We start from the raw sequence: 15,720 nt of genomic DNA, 5'->3' as shown, positions 1-15,720 counted from the left end.
ATTATTGCATTCACGGTTTGCAATCGAACAAAAACGCAAAAACAATGACAGGAATCAAAGGGAAAGCAAAAAACTGCATGTAAAAAAAAAACAGGGGAAAAATCACCAATATATTAGCAATTTTGACATTTCATAACACCACGTATTTACACAGTTTAGGCCAAATTTTCTGTAAGAATGAAAGTTACAGGAAGAAGTAGGCAGGAGATAAGAAGTTAAGGAGATGAGAAGGGCTGCACAATATGAAATGCAGTACTTTATCTGTGGTAAAAGTATTTATATTGTTATAACAGGATCCCCAATTATGTTGTTTGATTTGGTTTAGGAGCAAATAATATTAAATAGTTTTTTTTAGCACCATAAGAAGAGAACCAAATATTATTTTTGAATGGGAGTTTGTAGTTTTGCATGAAAGGATGAGTTGTGCCACAAGAGGGCAGTATTGGGGCAGAATCTATTGTTGGACTTTACTATTGTAGCACAAGATGATGAAATTATGAAAATGGTAAATACTTAAAGGAGCTATACCTGATTGTACAAAGAACAGGGTCACTCAAATTTCAAATTGCTATTTTCTGGTCTACACTCACCTCAAACTTTCCTAATGCATTTACAACATCAAAATTCATCAAAGGGACTGAGTTTAAACCAGGTTTCATAACTTTCAGGGAGGAAAACTGTCACTTCACTGTAAAAAATGCCTACAAGCCTGACATTTTATGACTGTTTAAAAGGCTTTAAAACCAGTGTTTTTTGGATAAATGTCTGATTTTATCATATACTAAAGGACAAAACAAATTTCATCCCAATACAGAAAATTAAGAAAATCAAGCATGGCTCCTTTAAGATAATATGATCAACCTTAACTCTAAATATTACCCAACTCAGTATGAATGACTGGTAATAAATATATTCTTGGTAATAATTTGGAAACAGGACTGCATAATGCATTACCTCTTCCCTAACTAAAATACAAACACTTGACCAGTGACTGCAGTGGCTGATTGTATCTTATTAGCTACTTTAGGTGATCCAATTATAGTTTCTGTCTACGCCTTGATTAGTTGACGTTAGCATTAGCATACTGCCGCTACTTTCAGCATGCTATTGCTAGCCGAGGCATTTTGTGCAAGTTAAAACAAACTCAGCGATTGAATTCTCCAGGTTCTTCCTTTTAAAATGAGGTACAGCATTTCCACTCAGATTTAGTCTGTGAAAGTTATGTTTTAAAGTGGTGGGAAACAAAACTGGTATCGGTTCAGTATCGGATATTTGTAGCCGATACCAGATATCGCATTTTTTCCAGGTATTGGCTCCGATATCCACCAGGATCGGATCAGCGCATCCCTACAAATCTCATTATGGGAGAAATTGAGCTTAAAGTTAAGGTTGAAACACTGTATTGTAGAAATGTGTCTACTGCAATTTACCCATTGTGCACCAAGTATCACTGGGGCAACTTGAGGATGTCAAAAAAAACAGAATTATTGGTTCCAGGACCCTCCGAAAGACTCATATTCACACCAATAGAAAAAGGGCTCCACCATGACGCCCTTATTCTTGGGGCAACTTTTGTGGTTTAGGATCGAAACGCTCCTAAATGTGGGGATATTATGAGTTTTCTCCATGTTATATTGATTATTTAGTTTACTTCATATTGCGCAGCCCAAAAGAAAACATTAGTCGTTCCTCCATTCCGCATACCATCGCTGTACACGCGTCAGGAACTGTCCCGGCTCCTCTCGATCGTCCATTTAAAACAGTTCGCATGTGCCAAAGTTCAATGGTCGACAGGTCTTTGGTGCAAAAAAATCTCCTCCCGAACCGTTCCTCCCCGTACCGATAAGTAGTTACACGTAAAACAGAGCAGCCCTATATGCCTATCGCCACACATTCAAGTAAAAAAAAAACACAACAAAGAAATGAAAACAAAATAAAGGTCAAAAGTTCCTTGGGATAAAACTGAGCACTTCTGGGTTACAGACCAGATATGACGCTTCATCCTCCTGGACACGAGGGGGCGCTGTGAAGAGACACACGCCCCCCTCGTTCAGAGCCACACAGTAGCTCCCGGGTCCTTCTTCATTGGTTGTTAGAGGTTTTCTTCACACTTTTTTTTCCCCGCTCCTTTTGTCCAAAAAGAGTCAAAAGTTTGCGTTTTTTACTTTTTTTGCAGTTTCTTGCCTTTCCTGAGCAGTAGCTTGTTCTTGATGTGGCCGCGCTTCCTCTTCGTTGTCTGTAAAACAAGACTGCGTTAAATTTGGTTCAAAAGGAGAAGCTCATCAAGACGTGTCCTCAGTGTTCTGCAGCAGTGTATGCAGCAAATCTAAACTAACTGAATAGCTCTTGGATAAAGTGTCGCAGCACGTTCCCTTATTACGATGTTTGCTTATATAGTTTAGACAGGCCTTTGTTTGACGGCAACCATGGTTCAAAAATATTATCAGTGGTCAAGGTCCCGTGGTGAAGGTGAAGACGAGTGCATTTATCAGAGGTTTTAACTGTGCACTCCGTTCTTTAGGCTTGGACCCTTAATGCAGCACTGTCCTACACGAATGTTTGTTGCTGAATCATGTAGAATTGTTAAATTTGCAATAAAAAGCATAAGCTCCTGTGTGTCAACTCAGAACGAAGCCTGAGGGCCAACAAAATTGATCTAAAGGCTACATTTGGCCCTTGGGCCACACTTTCGGCGGTCCTAACTCATCTTCTTGTATCCGTTTGAGTTGCACCTGTACGTGAAAGGTCTATAGAAAAGCTGAGTGGTGGCAATAGTCCAGTGTAGTGCAGAGGGAGGTAACGCCAGGCCAAAACCGAACCGCTGGTCCTCAAGAGGATTTTGAGGAATATTATTACACAAATCAGAGATCAAATGCCTGCTCAGGACTTCTTTTTGACTCTGTGGTCGCCTCTGCTATCCACCATGTGCTGGGCCCCGGGCAGCACAGTGCGGGACAAAAACAGACTGAACAAGCTGGTCAGGAGGGCCAGCGGCGTCCTGGGCTGCCCCTGGACTCTGCAGAGGAGGTGAGGGACAGGAGGGCATTAGCCAAGCTCACCTCCATCATGGACAACAACCTCTTTGCAAAAACTACAAGCAATAATCTCTTTATCTGTGTCACTTTATCAACCACCTGCACTATAACTGTAAACCTGCACTGCTAATACTGTTTATTTTATTTTTTATTGTTTATACTTTTTGCCCCTTAAAGTTTTTAGTCATTGTATATAAGACACCTCTGTTTACTATTTAAGTGTGCACATTTCCGGTCTATTCTGCAAACCCTGAGTGTTTTTCTTCGCTGAAGTGAATTTCTCCATTGTGAGATCAATAATGGCTTATCTTTCTTATCTTAAAGTACTCTAAAAATGTGAAAATTTCTATCAATTCCTTCAAAAAACTGCCATTTAGGCCAAATATGATGTAAAACACTGGCATTTGTACAAAGTCATGCTTTACTTCAGCCTAAAATTGGACGATCAAGAATATCGGCCCTCCACCAAGTAAACGTGCCTAACCCTGGTGTTGTGGTTATGTTCTTACACACTAATCAGAGGTTGTGCTAAGATATATATATCAATTCAGCTTTGAATACAGATTTAACTCACAGCTCATACTTGCATTGTGCTTTACTAGTCTGTGTTACAACTTTCATATGGCACTACACGTTAGTCTTTATTCATTCCCTCCATACTACGTGGTGATAAACTGCTATTGTCGGCACAGCAGCCCTGGGGTAAATCAACAAATCCGACCACCATAAACCACATCCTATCCGCAAACCGTATAGAGAGAAAATGTATTTCTACAAATATGCAAGAGATGTTGTACAGCCTTAAATGAATTGTACCAAAATAGTTGGACCCTCGAGCATAAAAAAAAGAGCTGTCAAATCACTGTGAAACAACAAATCTCTAATAACAGAAGGATAGTTTCACATGAGCAGCTTCTATTTCGTGACCATGATATAACGTCTTCAAATTAGAAGAGGATTCGAGACGAAAATGGGCTGTTCAGAGTTAACAATGGGCACAATTAAAAACCAATTAATGCGTTGCTATTGTTTAGGCAGTTGCAGTAAAAGCCCGGAAAATGAAGGAGGACTAAAAATAACGATTTGCTCCCTAGCAACAAATATTTTTCCGTGTTCAGGACCTTAAATGGCAACATTGTGGGCGCCGCTTTAGATGCAACACTTACAAGACACGGTTATTTTTATCCTTGAAATAAAACAGGACTTCCTCACCTTTTTGGATGTGTACTTCTGCTTGGGCACCACGCTGCGCAGCTTGTGGTCAAGGGACTCTCGGTTGTCCAGGTGCTTGACTTTATAAATCCGCACCAGCCAGTGCTCCGACGTGAAGGCCTCCTCTAAATGTTTGAACTTAATGTCTTTGTTCCCGATCTCCACGTTCCTCGTCCTGTCGAAGCCCGGGGGCGTCCGGAAATCCAGCTGCGGATGACAAGGCACGTCAGACGGGTCTTTGGATTAACCTCGAACGAACCTAACCAGAACTATGACTGAGACTCGGAGTGAAAGAGCATGTTTGAGACCAAGTTTTGATTTCCAACAGAGAACACACCATCCACACTGCAAAAGTCAAATAAATTGAGACACAATGAGTATGTTGCTTGTTATTTTCTATCCCTATTGCACTAAATCACCAACAGCCATCCCTGCAAACCCACAAATGCTACACAGTTGCACCGAGGGAAACATAACTCATTTCTGATTGGCTCCATTCTGAAGCAGTGTGTCTGTTACTGTGTCTTGTTAAGGCAGTGCTTATTTCAGTCATGCGCACAGCTCCAAATCCTTCCTTTACCGTATCTGCCTTTGCTCCTGTTTCCTAACTATAGCCTACAACTATTTTTTATCGTACGCATTTGTCAGAGAGCTCATCACCGCTCCGGCTTCCTGACACGAGTATCCTTCGCTCTATTCACAATCGGCTGCAAGCTGACAACTTCCTCCAGCGTCTTTTTCCTCTGGTACAAATGCCTCTTTTCAAACCCTCTCCTGCCTTTTATACCGTTTATTGTTCAGGCAAAACCATGTCCATCAATTCACCCGCTAGTAGGAGACACATACAGTATTCAGAGGAAAGTTCAGGTTAAATAAGCACCTTACTGTCCCTGAATGAAAAAAGGTGTTTCAATATAAGCTTTTGCAATGTCAAAAGAGCCAGTGTTACATTCATTAGTATTGATAATGGGAGAGTGACCACTGTGCAAAGCCTTCTCCAGCACATCCTGAAGATTCTCAATGGCGTCAAGGCTCTGCTGTGGCCAATCCATGTGTTAAAATGATGTCTCGTGCTCCCTGAACCACTCTTTCAGAATGTGAGCCCGATGAGCCCTGGCATTGTCATCTGGGAATATGTCCGTGCCGTCAGGGAATAAGAGATCCATTGATGGAATAACCTGGTGGTCAATCAGGATGTTCAGGTCGTCATGTGATCTCGACGACAAGCAGAACAAGAACAGTTGAAGTCTGCCATATCAGACCCCTGCAAGAGGGAGAACCACCTCATTGGATCGGGACAATGCCCGTGATATCGGCACGGAGAGGAACAAATACCACTGTTGGATCAGAGAAGCCAATGAGATCCGGAAGCCCCCAGACTGTGAACCGGTCCGACGAAGAAACATGGGGTTAATAATATAAACTATATTAAGTTACTATATGGAAACAAAGGTCTTCATCGGACTATGAAACGAGCTCAAATGACTGAAGTTGATGCTTGATTTCACAGAAAAAGGCTTCACATTTGACCAACACAAATATCAGTATGTGTATGTGAGTCTGTGTTAGCTCCTCCTCATTATTTCCCAGGTACAAAATCACACAACTGCTTTGATTTAGCTGATGAAGAAACCAATTGGTCCTGAACCTACAGGAAAGTTTCAATATCAATGTATTTTGATCTGTTAGACAGAAATGATCAAAGGAAGAGCATAAAAAGAAAGCTAAAAGAACAGTTTGTTTTGCCCCAACAATTTCAGAGAGTCTTATCTTCAACAAACCTAAATGAGCCGGGACTTGAGTAAAAGTTGACTTGGGGCAAACAAGCAAGAACAAGGCTAAAGCAGTTCAAATGAGGGAAGTTAGGACTAAGTCAAGTCTTAACCAGGTCTAAACCAGAATGTTTGATGTTGTGAAGGAGGCGGGTCACTGCATGGCAATTATTCCAGCGCTAAATGAAGACCAAAGCAGGACTAAAACCAGGACTAAACAAGGCTAATCCTATAAAACGTGCAACTCCCAATGACAATAGAACGTCTTGAATATGAAGTACTTAAACAAGAATAAACAGGTACATGTAAGAAGTAAACAAGGGCTACACGTGGACTAAACCAAGAATAAACCAGCACTAAATAAAGACCAGGGGCCTCATTTATCAAGCTTGCTGCGCATAAAATGAGGCCAAAACTTTGCGTAGCCGCTCCTCTGCGCCAAAGGTGGTATTTCAAGAAAACAAACTTAACGTCAAACATTGTGCTCCTCCACGCAAACCATACAGCTGCCGCACGAGGTACGCACTTTTCAGAAACACCTCTCTCCTCTCCTGAAAGACGAGGAGGCGACGAAAGCAGCGACAAACATGACTTTGAGGAAGTCATGTTTGGTCACATTTGAAATAGTTCATTTGATGATGATTTCAGGATTTATTCAGAAATTACAAAGATTATAATGAAATGAGCAACTTATCACGATATTTGTGTTTGTGTACTTAAGTTGTTGTCCTCATTGGTGCGCATACGTGCACGCTCGTGAACACTAATGAAGCTTTTGAACAGGAAGCAAGAATGATCCCACTGAACCAACTCTGTGCTTTAGTTGACTCATCTCTGGACATAAGTTTGACCAACTGTGTTTAGATCCAAAGCTTGGGTCACAGGCCCTTCAGACACGAGGCCGTCTTTACGCACCGGCACCGCTTCCTCCTCAGACCCCACGCAGACACTGAGCTCTCCTCACTCACACCACCCGGACAGAACCGCTACTTTATCGTACACAGAACCCGAGCTCACGTACAACGTGCGCAATGGTTTATGAATGAAATGCCCCACAGTTTATCGAGTGGTAATAGGCAAACCCAAACCTCGCTATTGGCAAACACTGCCGACACCTGAGGCTCTTCGTCATGTTCTAAACATGTGTTTAGTTTTATTGATGGAATATACAGAAAGATGCCGTGTAATCAAAGAAGCAGAGTTCACTCTTCAGTAAAAAAGAGTGATGTCCGCAGCTTTCTGCTCCACGTGGAATCTGCTAAAAAAAACTTTGCGTACAGAATTTTGCGTAACTTTCCCACGCACTTTCAAAGTCAGAGTCTCACACACAGTTTAATAAATGAAGTCCCAGGACAGAACCACGATTACCTGCATCTCCCCGAATCTGTAGTAGGACATCTTGTACATGAGGCAGTTGAGCAGAGTGGGGGATCCGGCCTTGTCCACTCTGAACTCTCCCTGCGGCGTGAAGTAGTCGCTCTCCTGAAAGACACACAGTTAATTTAGAAAGACGTAAGATCAGGAAATTAAGACGTATTCATTAAGAGGCGCCGAGATAATAGGACCACGTCTTAAAATGCTTTTCGGAATTAAAGAAACTAAAGCTACAAAGGCCCTGAAGGCAAATTAATCACGTTGTAATTTTGGTCACACTCACTTTCGGTTTGATGAGGCCGAGATATTAATGATGTAGGAATTAAGTCTCAGGTTGAAATAAAATATCTACTAAAACATGTTACTCACACTGAACATGGTCTAAATGAATATTTCTTCTTATTATAAATACAAATGCAACATTGTGTAAGAGAACTTTGTAATCAGAATACAATATAGTAAGAATTAAATATTTACTCAGAGTCAGTCAGTGTCAATAAAGTGTTTTGTTACATCATCTTCAGCAGCAGCGGCAGTGGCAGCAGCAGATGTGATTTCAGAGAAGTTGCCAATGATTTACTGACTACTTGACTCAGACCCCGAGGCGAGATTTGCCAGGAAAATATAATAGATTCCTGCAATGGAAGTTATGAGTGATATCTTCCCCCAAAGCAATATTGACGAATAACAACGAAGGTCCAAAGACCAAAATGTGAGCTCTTATTTGCGTAAATGAATGTATATTTCATCATCATAATAATGCCTTCTTTTCTCTGCTGTTTTAGAGAAATGTGATTCTATGGACAATGTCTGCCAGTTCCCTATAAAATACATTTCTAAGGTTTTGCTCAGTACCCTGATGTCCTTTGGGTGCTCCCCTTCGGCGATCCGCACCATCCACAGGAACTTGTTGATGTCGTCGCCGGAGTAACCAATGACGCCGCCGAAAATGATGAGGACATAATCCACGTCCAGGGACCTCATGATCTCGTACGCCGCGCTCTCGTTGGACGACATGGCCTTCCCCACCTGACGACATGCAAACAAATAAAAAATCATTGTCTTAGAAACACCGTTATAAGAGGAGGAGTAAACCACGACTCATCTTGTTTTGATTTTGAATTTTGCATTGTTTTTTTAGGTTCAAATGGAATAAATCAGGCATGAAATAAGATATTGAAATATTTTTTATGATCTATTCACACATCAACTCAGAATTATCTTTTTAATTTTTACGGTCCCAGTAGCACTTTATTATGGCTTTTATTATTGATGGTTGTTTTGTACTGTGTTTTAATGTTTCCTATATTTATTGGAGCAGCAGCAACAACCCAATTTCCCATGTGGATTATTAAAGTATTGTGGGTAAAGGCACGCACATCCACTAAAACCAAGTCAGTGTGATGGATCAAAATGACACTAGTGAAAAAAAGATAAAAGATCCGCACAACTGTTTTAATATAGCTCACCAAGCCCTTCTTCAGACAATTAAGAACGAGCTCAAACACACCTGTACATATACAAAGATGCTGATTACACGGGTCATGTGGTGCCATGTGTCACATGACGCAAGACAGGTCACATGATCAACATATAGAAGTTCTAAATACAAGGACCAAAACTGTACAGGTCCTTGAGACAGTTGAAAAAGATGAATGTGGGCTCACATAAATGAAGCAAGCCGGAAACACCACAAAAAAAACTACACAAAAGTGCAATATTTACAAATATTTACATACATTAGTAAGCAAACATTCATATACATAGACTCCGGGGTTCACTCAAAGATGAACATGAGTATTAGAGAATTATTATTATAGAACCTGTGTATTGGACTAAGTTTTCTCCTCTTCTTTTTGGATTTTATTTTGGTAACTTCCGGCATTGCTCAAGCCATTTCCTGTTATGAAGAAGCAGGAAGTGTTTAAAAGGTCATGGCGGGTTGGATGGTTAGATAGTTTTGAATGGCTCTCTTAGCCCTAGCTGATGGGGAAATAAGGTATGTGTGTTCTATTTTATGTTTGTAATGTTAATTAAACCTAAAACTGATGCACTGTAATATATGTTTTAGCTCTTACGGTGGTGATATACAGAGATCTCACTGGAAATAAAACGGAAAAAAGGCATATCCCACTTGTACGCGTACTCATTCAGCTGGGAGCTACAACCTGAGACACACTTTTAAAGAAAAGGTCTAAGGTCAACATCCTCGTTGAGGCCTTTGGGACTCATTGCATCCAAAGTGTAAATCCAATATGCCCCTCTTTAAAGTAGGAGCACATTCACATTGCCATCTCTTTTCTCGTGGTTTTTTCCAATGCAAGCCAGCCCGCATGACACTTGAGCATGTAGATGAAAATTACAAGTGTTACAGGTTAAGTATTCTCATTCTGATTTTGATTGTTAAGTACAGGACTGAGATTTTGGGATCTATAGGTTCTATGTCCGGTATGTGGAGATTTGTTCCCACAATTTAAGAAAGTTGGCTTTGAATGTACACTTTCCCACATAAATCTATACAATACAGCTCTATGGGAGAGAAACAGCCAAAATGTTTTCCTTGATCATTTTTTGATCCGCCCATCCATTTTCTTCCGTTTGTTTTTTTCTTTCTTTCGTGGAGGCAGCAGTCTGAGCAGAGATGCCCAAACGTCCTGATCCACACAAACCTCCTCCAGCTGTTCTGGGGGGACCCGGAGGCGACACCAGGCCAGTTCAGAGACATAGTCCCCCCCACATTTTTCTTATGGCTGCAAGACCTTTCTACTGGCACATGTTTTTGAATATTGTCACCACTTTTGGACGCCTTTATGAGGAAATAATTAGACCATAGTTCACGTGTGCTGAAAGAGAGGACTTTGAACTTTGTGTGACATTTTTCATTTCATGTGAATTGGCCCAGGAATTACAGAGAAATTGGCAATAAACTATAGAAATCTGCATTTGACCTATAGTAACCTCTCCATGGACTTTTCAGCTGCCCCCCACCTCAATTATAAACTATAGGCTCTGAAGAATGTTGTAATGCCACGTGAACGCGGCCTGTATACAAGCGACTGCGATGTCGTGCGAAGGCTGTGGTAAGCAATTTGATGCAAGAAATAAACAGGCAAAAACAGGGCATTGCTTCCCTTGCGCTGTAACATAATGTGATAAAACAGTGTTAGAGACCTGGATGTATCAGCCAACCATTTACCAAAACGCCAGGCGAAAAATCCCGGAAGTAAACAGCAGCGATTGCTCGTATTGAAAAAAAAGAAGCTCCCCTTAAACTAAATGGAGACGGCGAATGAATCCTAAGCAGTCTATAGAAATCCTCACATGTTCCCATTTCCATACCGAGTGGACAGGCACCATGCGGGGAGTAGTAAGAGGTTAATGCGTGTGAGCCTTTAGGCAGAAAAAGACATCCGCTACGCCAAGGATATACTAATGAACAAAATCAAACCGGCTGCAATTAACTCAACCCGCCAAAGGAGACAAGTCAACCAGAAAACCTTAGACAAAAATAAAAAATAAAAGGTCTGGAATACGTTTGAGAGCTGCTTTGCACAATGTAGCAATTATAGCAAAGAAGCTGAGAGGGGGAGCTAACACTGACTGCGGGGAAATTACGGCTTTCTTTGAATATCTCAGTGGATTTTCCTTTTTTTTTTATTAGGGAAATCTCTTTCCAAGACTCCGGGCGCTATCCGGACAGAGAAATCAAGTTGTTAAGGCTGCTTCAAAAAGAACAAGACGGCAACGATATTTAGAAATTACAGCGTTGCCCTTTCCCAAAAATGAATGTTCAATTGGTGTTATTCCAGCAAAGGTTGACTTGCAAGATATCATCAAATGGACCAAATGGTGTGTTTAAAACTTCCTCACCTTGTTTCCATGGTGAGGCACATGCCCAAATATAGTAAAAGGACTGTCACATTGGCGGAAAGGCTTAAAATACTGCTACCACCTTTGAGAGATGATTTGGATTTGAAATCAGAGGCAAAAGGTTTTAGACATACGAGTGTTGAGCAAATGGGAATCCTGAGGCTAGCACTTGTGGCCTAGTGCGGTGGGTTTTTTTGCAGCACATGTTTCTGTTGCTAAATATGACGCCATGACAGACCACCATTTAAAATATTAACCAAATTAGGGATACTAATGTGTGTGGCACTGTGTCTGCCTGGCCCATTAGATTAGGCATTGGTGGTTGTTTCTGGCTCCAAAATGCGGTCTTGACACACAACAGTTGCAAAATATTAAATAAAAAGACTGTGTGAAGGAGTTTGACATCTTTTGAAAGGCACACTTGACAATTCTTCAAGGCACGATGGGTAAAAAAGAAGCCTAGGGCAAGACCAAAGAGGGTATTTTTTTTTAGATGCAGCGAAAGAGGACATGAAGTTCGAAGCTGGGAAAGAAGAGACACACGATAGTTTTTTTTTTTTGCTTTGTTGTTTACACGCCAAAAATAAAAGTCACCGCCTGGGTATAACGAAGCACAGAGATAAGAGCCTCGTATTTGGCAGACAAACCCAGGCTTTGAACACACCAGTGCTATGTGGCTGTTGTTCCACGTGTTGTTGTCCACCAGAGTCGTCCTGTTCGCCATCCCCGCGATCTGGTAGCCGTAGTCCCACCACGACATGACCCGCACGTGCTCGTCCGTGTTCTGCCTCAGCCAATAGTACGCCTCCCTGAAGTCGTCCAGGATGTTCCTCGACCTGCAGGGGGCGGCAGAGAGACAGGAATTATCAATATGAAGTTATAGGTTGAATGAGAAGGGTGATCAAATACATAATCACTTTTTTTTTTGCTACAGGTACTTTAACAATACTTGGTTTTCAACATAAATACCTGAACGATACCTATACTAAAACATTTGTATATATATAGAACCATGAAACAGATAATGTTAATTTATTCCTTTTCCTTCAATTTAATTTACTTTTGCATTTGTATCATTTGCTTGAGGTGAAACAACAAAGAAACTTCCATGAACAATTCCCCCCCCCTTTTGCCCCAAATTTTCCTTATTTTTTCCCACACATTTCCCCCCATTTTCCCCACTTTTTTCTCAATGTTTCCATATTTTTTCTACGCGTTTCTTTCTTTTTTTATTTTTCCCCCTCAATTTCACCCCAAATGTTCCCATTTTTCCCCCCTGAATTTCCCCAAATTTAACCCAATTTTTTTCTCTAACTTTAAAAAAAAAAATTATTTCAAATTGTGAGCATTAAACTTTAAATCAGTACTAAGTAACTCTTCCCCCTAGAGGCCATAAGCGCAACTGCAGATGTAGTAGCAAGTTACGATTTTTTAATTTATTAATTGTCTTGGAGAGTAGACAGGAAAGGCGAAGGGAGAGAGGGTTACTGTGCATCCAATTATACAACGGAAATATTTTTTTTCAGTCAAACTTGGCTGTAAATTCTGTTTAAAGTGACGTTAGCCCGCAGTTAGCTTTGCCCGTTAGCATGTTAGCTTCTTCTTCGTGATTACATTAGTGTGTATTGCTTTATCCGCACCGGGGGCAGTCAAGTTGCAAACATGGTTTTCTGGCCAGAGACACCAGGGGGAGATGAAAGACCCTCCAATCATCCCATAAACACTTGTATTACCCCCACAGGGACTACGGAAAGGATTTATTAAGGTAAATAAGTTACTTAGTACTGCTTTAATATAAAGATTTCATATTTCTTGTCAGTAACTGCTTTCGACACTTTGTTTTCCGATACCAGACTGGTATTGTTTAATGGTACCCAGCCCGAAACATAATAATACAACATTCAGTAGTAATAATTCCTAACTCTATGGCATTTACATCATCTATGGCCAAAGCTGGTAAATAGTTAGATTAGTGAGGAGACTTTTGGAAACCTTTTCTTAATAATAATCTTGTTAAAAACATCTTTAATTCCCAAAAGTGACAAGAATAAAAATGGATGTAACATATTAGCAAGATCCCATATTTCCGTGTAAAGGAGGGAGGGAGGGGAGAGTGTTCAGCTTCCTGACAGCCCGGTGAATGAAGCCGTTCAGCAGTCGGCTGGACCTCCCTGCAGAAGGTACACTGAAGACACTGTGCCTGACTCAATTTATTTACAAATTAAAAACCTTCACACAAGGCACAAGTCAACAAAAAATTTGGCAGTAATTTGTATTGGAGTCTGACGTGCTTTCTCAACTTATAAATATTTCAGTTTCATTGCAGGACAGTTAGCTGGGTATATGTTTTAAAATGATTGTGCAATTCATATTTTATTCAAAAGAAAACTGAAAATGCTGAAATTAATCACCTACTCCTCAAAGTCGCGGCGGCAGCAGCAACACAGAAAAACACTAAAAAGTTGGGCCTGAACCAAGGTAGCAGGTAACAACACTGACAGGTTGCTGAACTCATTAATATTTCAGTTTAGGTTTTGACAAGAGGGGCAACAACAGCTGAAAATAGAGCGCTCGTGCATACTAAAAACTGCGGCTTTAACAACATCTTTCCAGCGCCCAAATTCACCTCAAAAATACGCACCCGGAGACAGGCGATCAATTAGCGTGAGGAGGATTATTATACTTGAATGTGGCTGTGGTGGGTGTATGTGAGGGGAATAAAGAGAGAAGTGACAAGCTGCTATCCGACTAGCATTGTCTTGGTTTTATTAATATATGTATGAAGTTCCCTGCTTTGGCCTTCATTGCTTTCCTCCCCACTGCTTAAAAAGAATAATTACAGTTGCAAATATATCCAACAGAATAACTGAGCGAGTTTGGAGATTTTGAGGAGGGCCCGTGATGGCTACTGTCTGCTAAATACAAAGTGTTACTGAAGCAGTTACAGCAAAGAGAAACCCACGATGGATTATTTCCATAAAATGTACATGCGCTCTGTGAGACGTGTCCTTTCAAGATGCTACAAGCTACTGAGCAACCTGACCTTTGAGGTAAAATATTCTAAAAAGTAAACTGTAAAACATGTGGGTGTGGAGACGCGTCGCAGGCGTTTGTTTAGTATTAAAATATTAACAATGTACTTATGTCTTCAATGGTGAATAAGTAAGTATTTAAGAGTAGCCTGGTTTTACCATACCCTCGTACTCATTTAGTCATCAGGTGGGAGGGGTGAACTAGTTTGAAACAATTGGACCTGATTTTTGCTAACGTTTGGTCATGACGTATGTAATGCACCCGAGTGAGTGAAGCAAGCTATCAAAACTCTATCTTGACTCTATCATAACTCCATCATAGCTCTATCATGACTCTGTCATGACTCTATCATGACTCTGTCATGGCTCTGTCATGGCTCTGTCATGGCTCTGTCATGGCTCTGTCATGGCTCTGTCATGGCTCTGTCATGGCTCTATCATGGCTCTATCATGGCTCTATCATGGCTCTATCATAGCTCTATCATAGCTCTATCATAGCTCTATCATGACTCTATCATGGCTCTATCATAGCTCTATCATAGCTCTATCATAGCTCTATCATGACTCTATCATGACTCTATCATGACTCTATCATGACTCTATCATGACTCCATCATGGCTCCATCATGGCTCCATCATGGCTCCATCATGGCTCCATCATGGCTCTATCATGGCTCTATCATGGCTCTATCATGGCTCTATCATGGCTCTATCATAGCTCTATCATAGCTCTATCATGACTCTATCATGACTCTATCATGACTCTATCATGACTCTATCATGACTCCATCATGACTCCATCATGGCTCCATCATGGCTCCATCATGGCTCCATCATAGCTCCATCATAGCTCCATCATAGCTCCATCATAGCTCTATCATAACTCTATCATAGCTCTATCATAACTCTATCATAGCTCTATCATAACTCTATCATAACTCTATCATAGCTCTATCATAGCTCTATCATAGCTCTATCATAACTATCATAGCTCTATCATAGCTCTATCATGACTATCATGACTCTCATGACTCTCATGACTCTATCATGACTCTATCATGACTCTATCATGACTCTATCATGACTCTATCATGACTCTATCATGACTCTATCATAACTCTATCATAACTCTATCATAACTCTATCATAACTCTATCATAACTCTATCATAACTCTATCATAACTCTATCATAACTCTATCATAACTCTTGGGGACATTCCTTGCACATTCCAAGGCTTCAATTTAAATGTCTGGATATTTGGGAGCAGAGCCAGAACGGATTAAAGAGCTTCCACTACTTTCGTATCCGCCGCCAGAGCCAAACTACAACCCACAAATGCGGTGCAAATACTTGACTTCACCGACAACACCCGCCTCCCCGCTGAATGGTAGGTTGAAATTCAACCGATGTAACGCACCCACTG

The 15,720-nt window shown here is 40.9% G+C and overlaps 1 protein-coding gene across 1 annotated transcript in view; it reads right to left on the bottom strand.

The window, feature by feature from the left end:
- Positions 1-1,488: 1,488 nt before the first annotated feature.
- Positions 1,489-15,720, bottom strand: part of LOC306973855 (dolichyl-diphosphooligosaccharide--protein glycosyltransferase subunit STT3B) — a 162,987-nt gene continuing 148,755 nt past the window's right edge. Inside the window, exons 12-16 of the mRNA XM_079570917.1 lie at positions 11,928-12,099; positions 8,249-8,422; positions 7,388-7,501; positions 4,248-4,454; positions 1,489-2,236 (exon numbers count right to left, since the gene is read on the bottom strand). Of these exons, the coding sequence (XP_079427043.1) occupies positions 2,162-2,236; positions 4,248-4,454; positions 7,388-7,501; positions 8,249-8,422; positions 11,928-12,099 (742 nt within the window). The 3' untranslated portion in view covers positions 1,489-2,161. The remainder of the gene's footprint in view (positions 2,237-4,247; positions 4,455-7,387; positions 7,502-8,248; positions 8,423-11,927; positions 12,100-15,720) is intronic.

The sequence above is a fragment of the Gobius niger genome (genome assembly GCF_951799975.1).
Source record: "Gobius niger genome assembly, chromosome: 14".
Lineage (NCBI taxonomy): Eukaryota > Metazoa > Chordata > Actinopteri > Gobiiformes > Gobiidae > Gobius > Gobius niger.
This window is presented reverse-complemented; position numbering and strand designations above follow the sequence as displayed.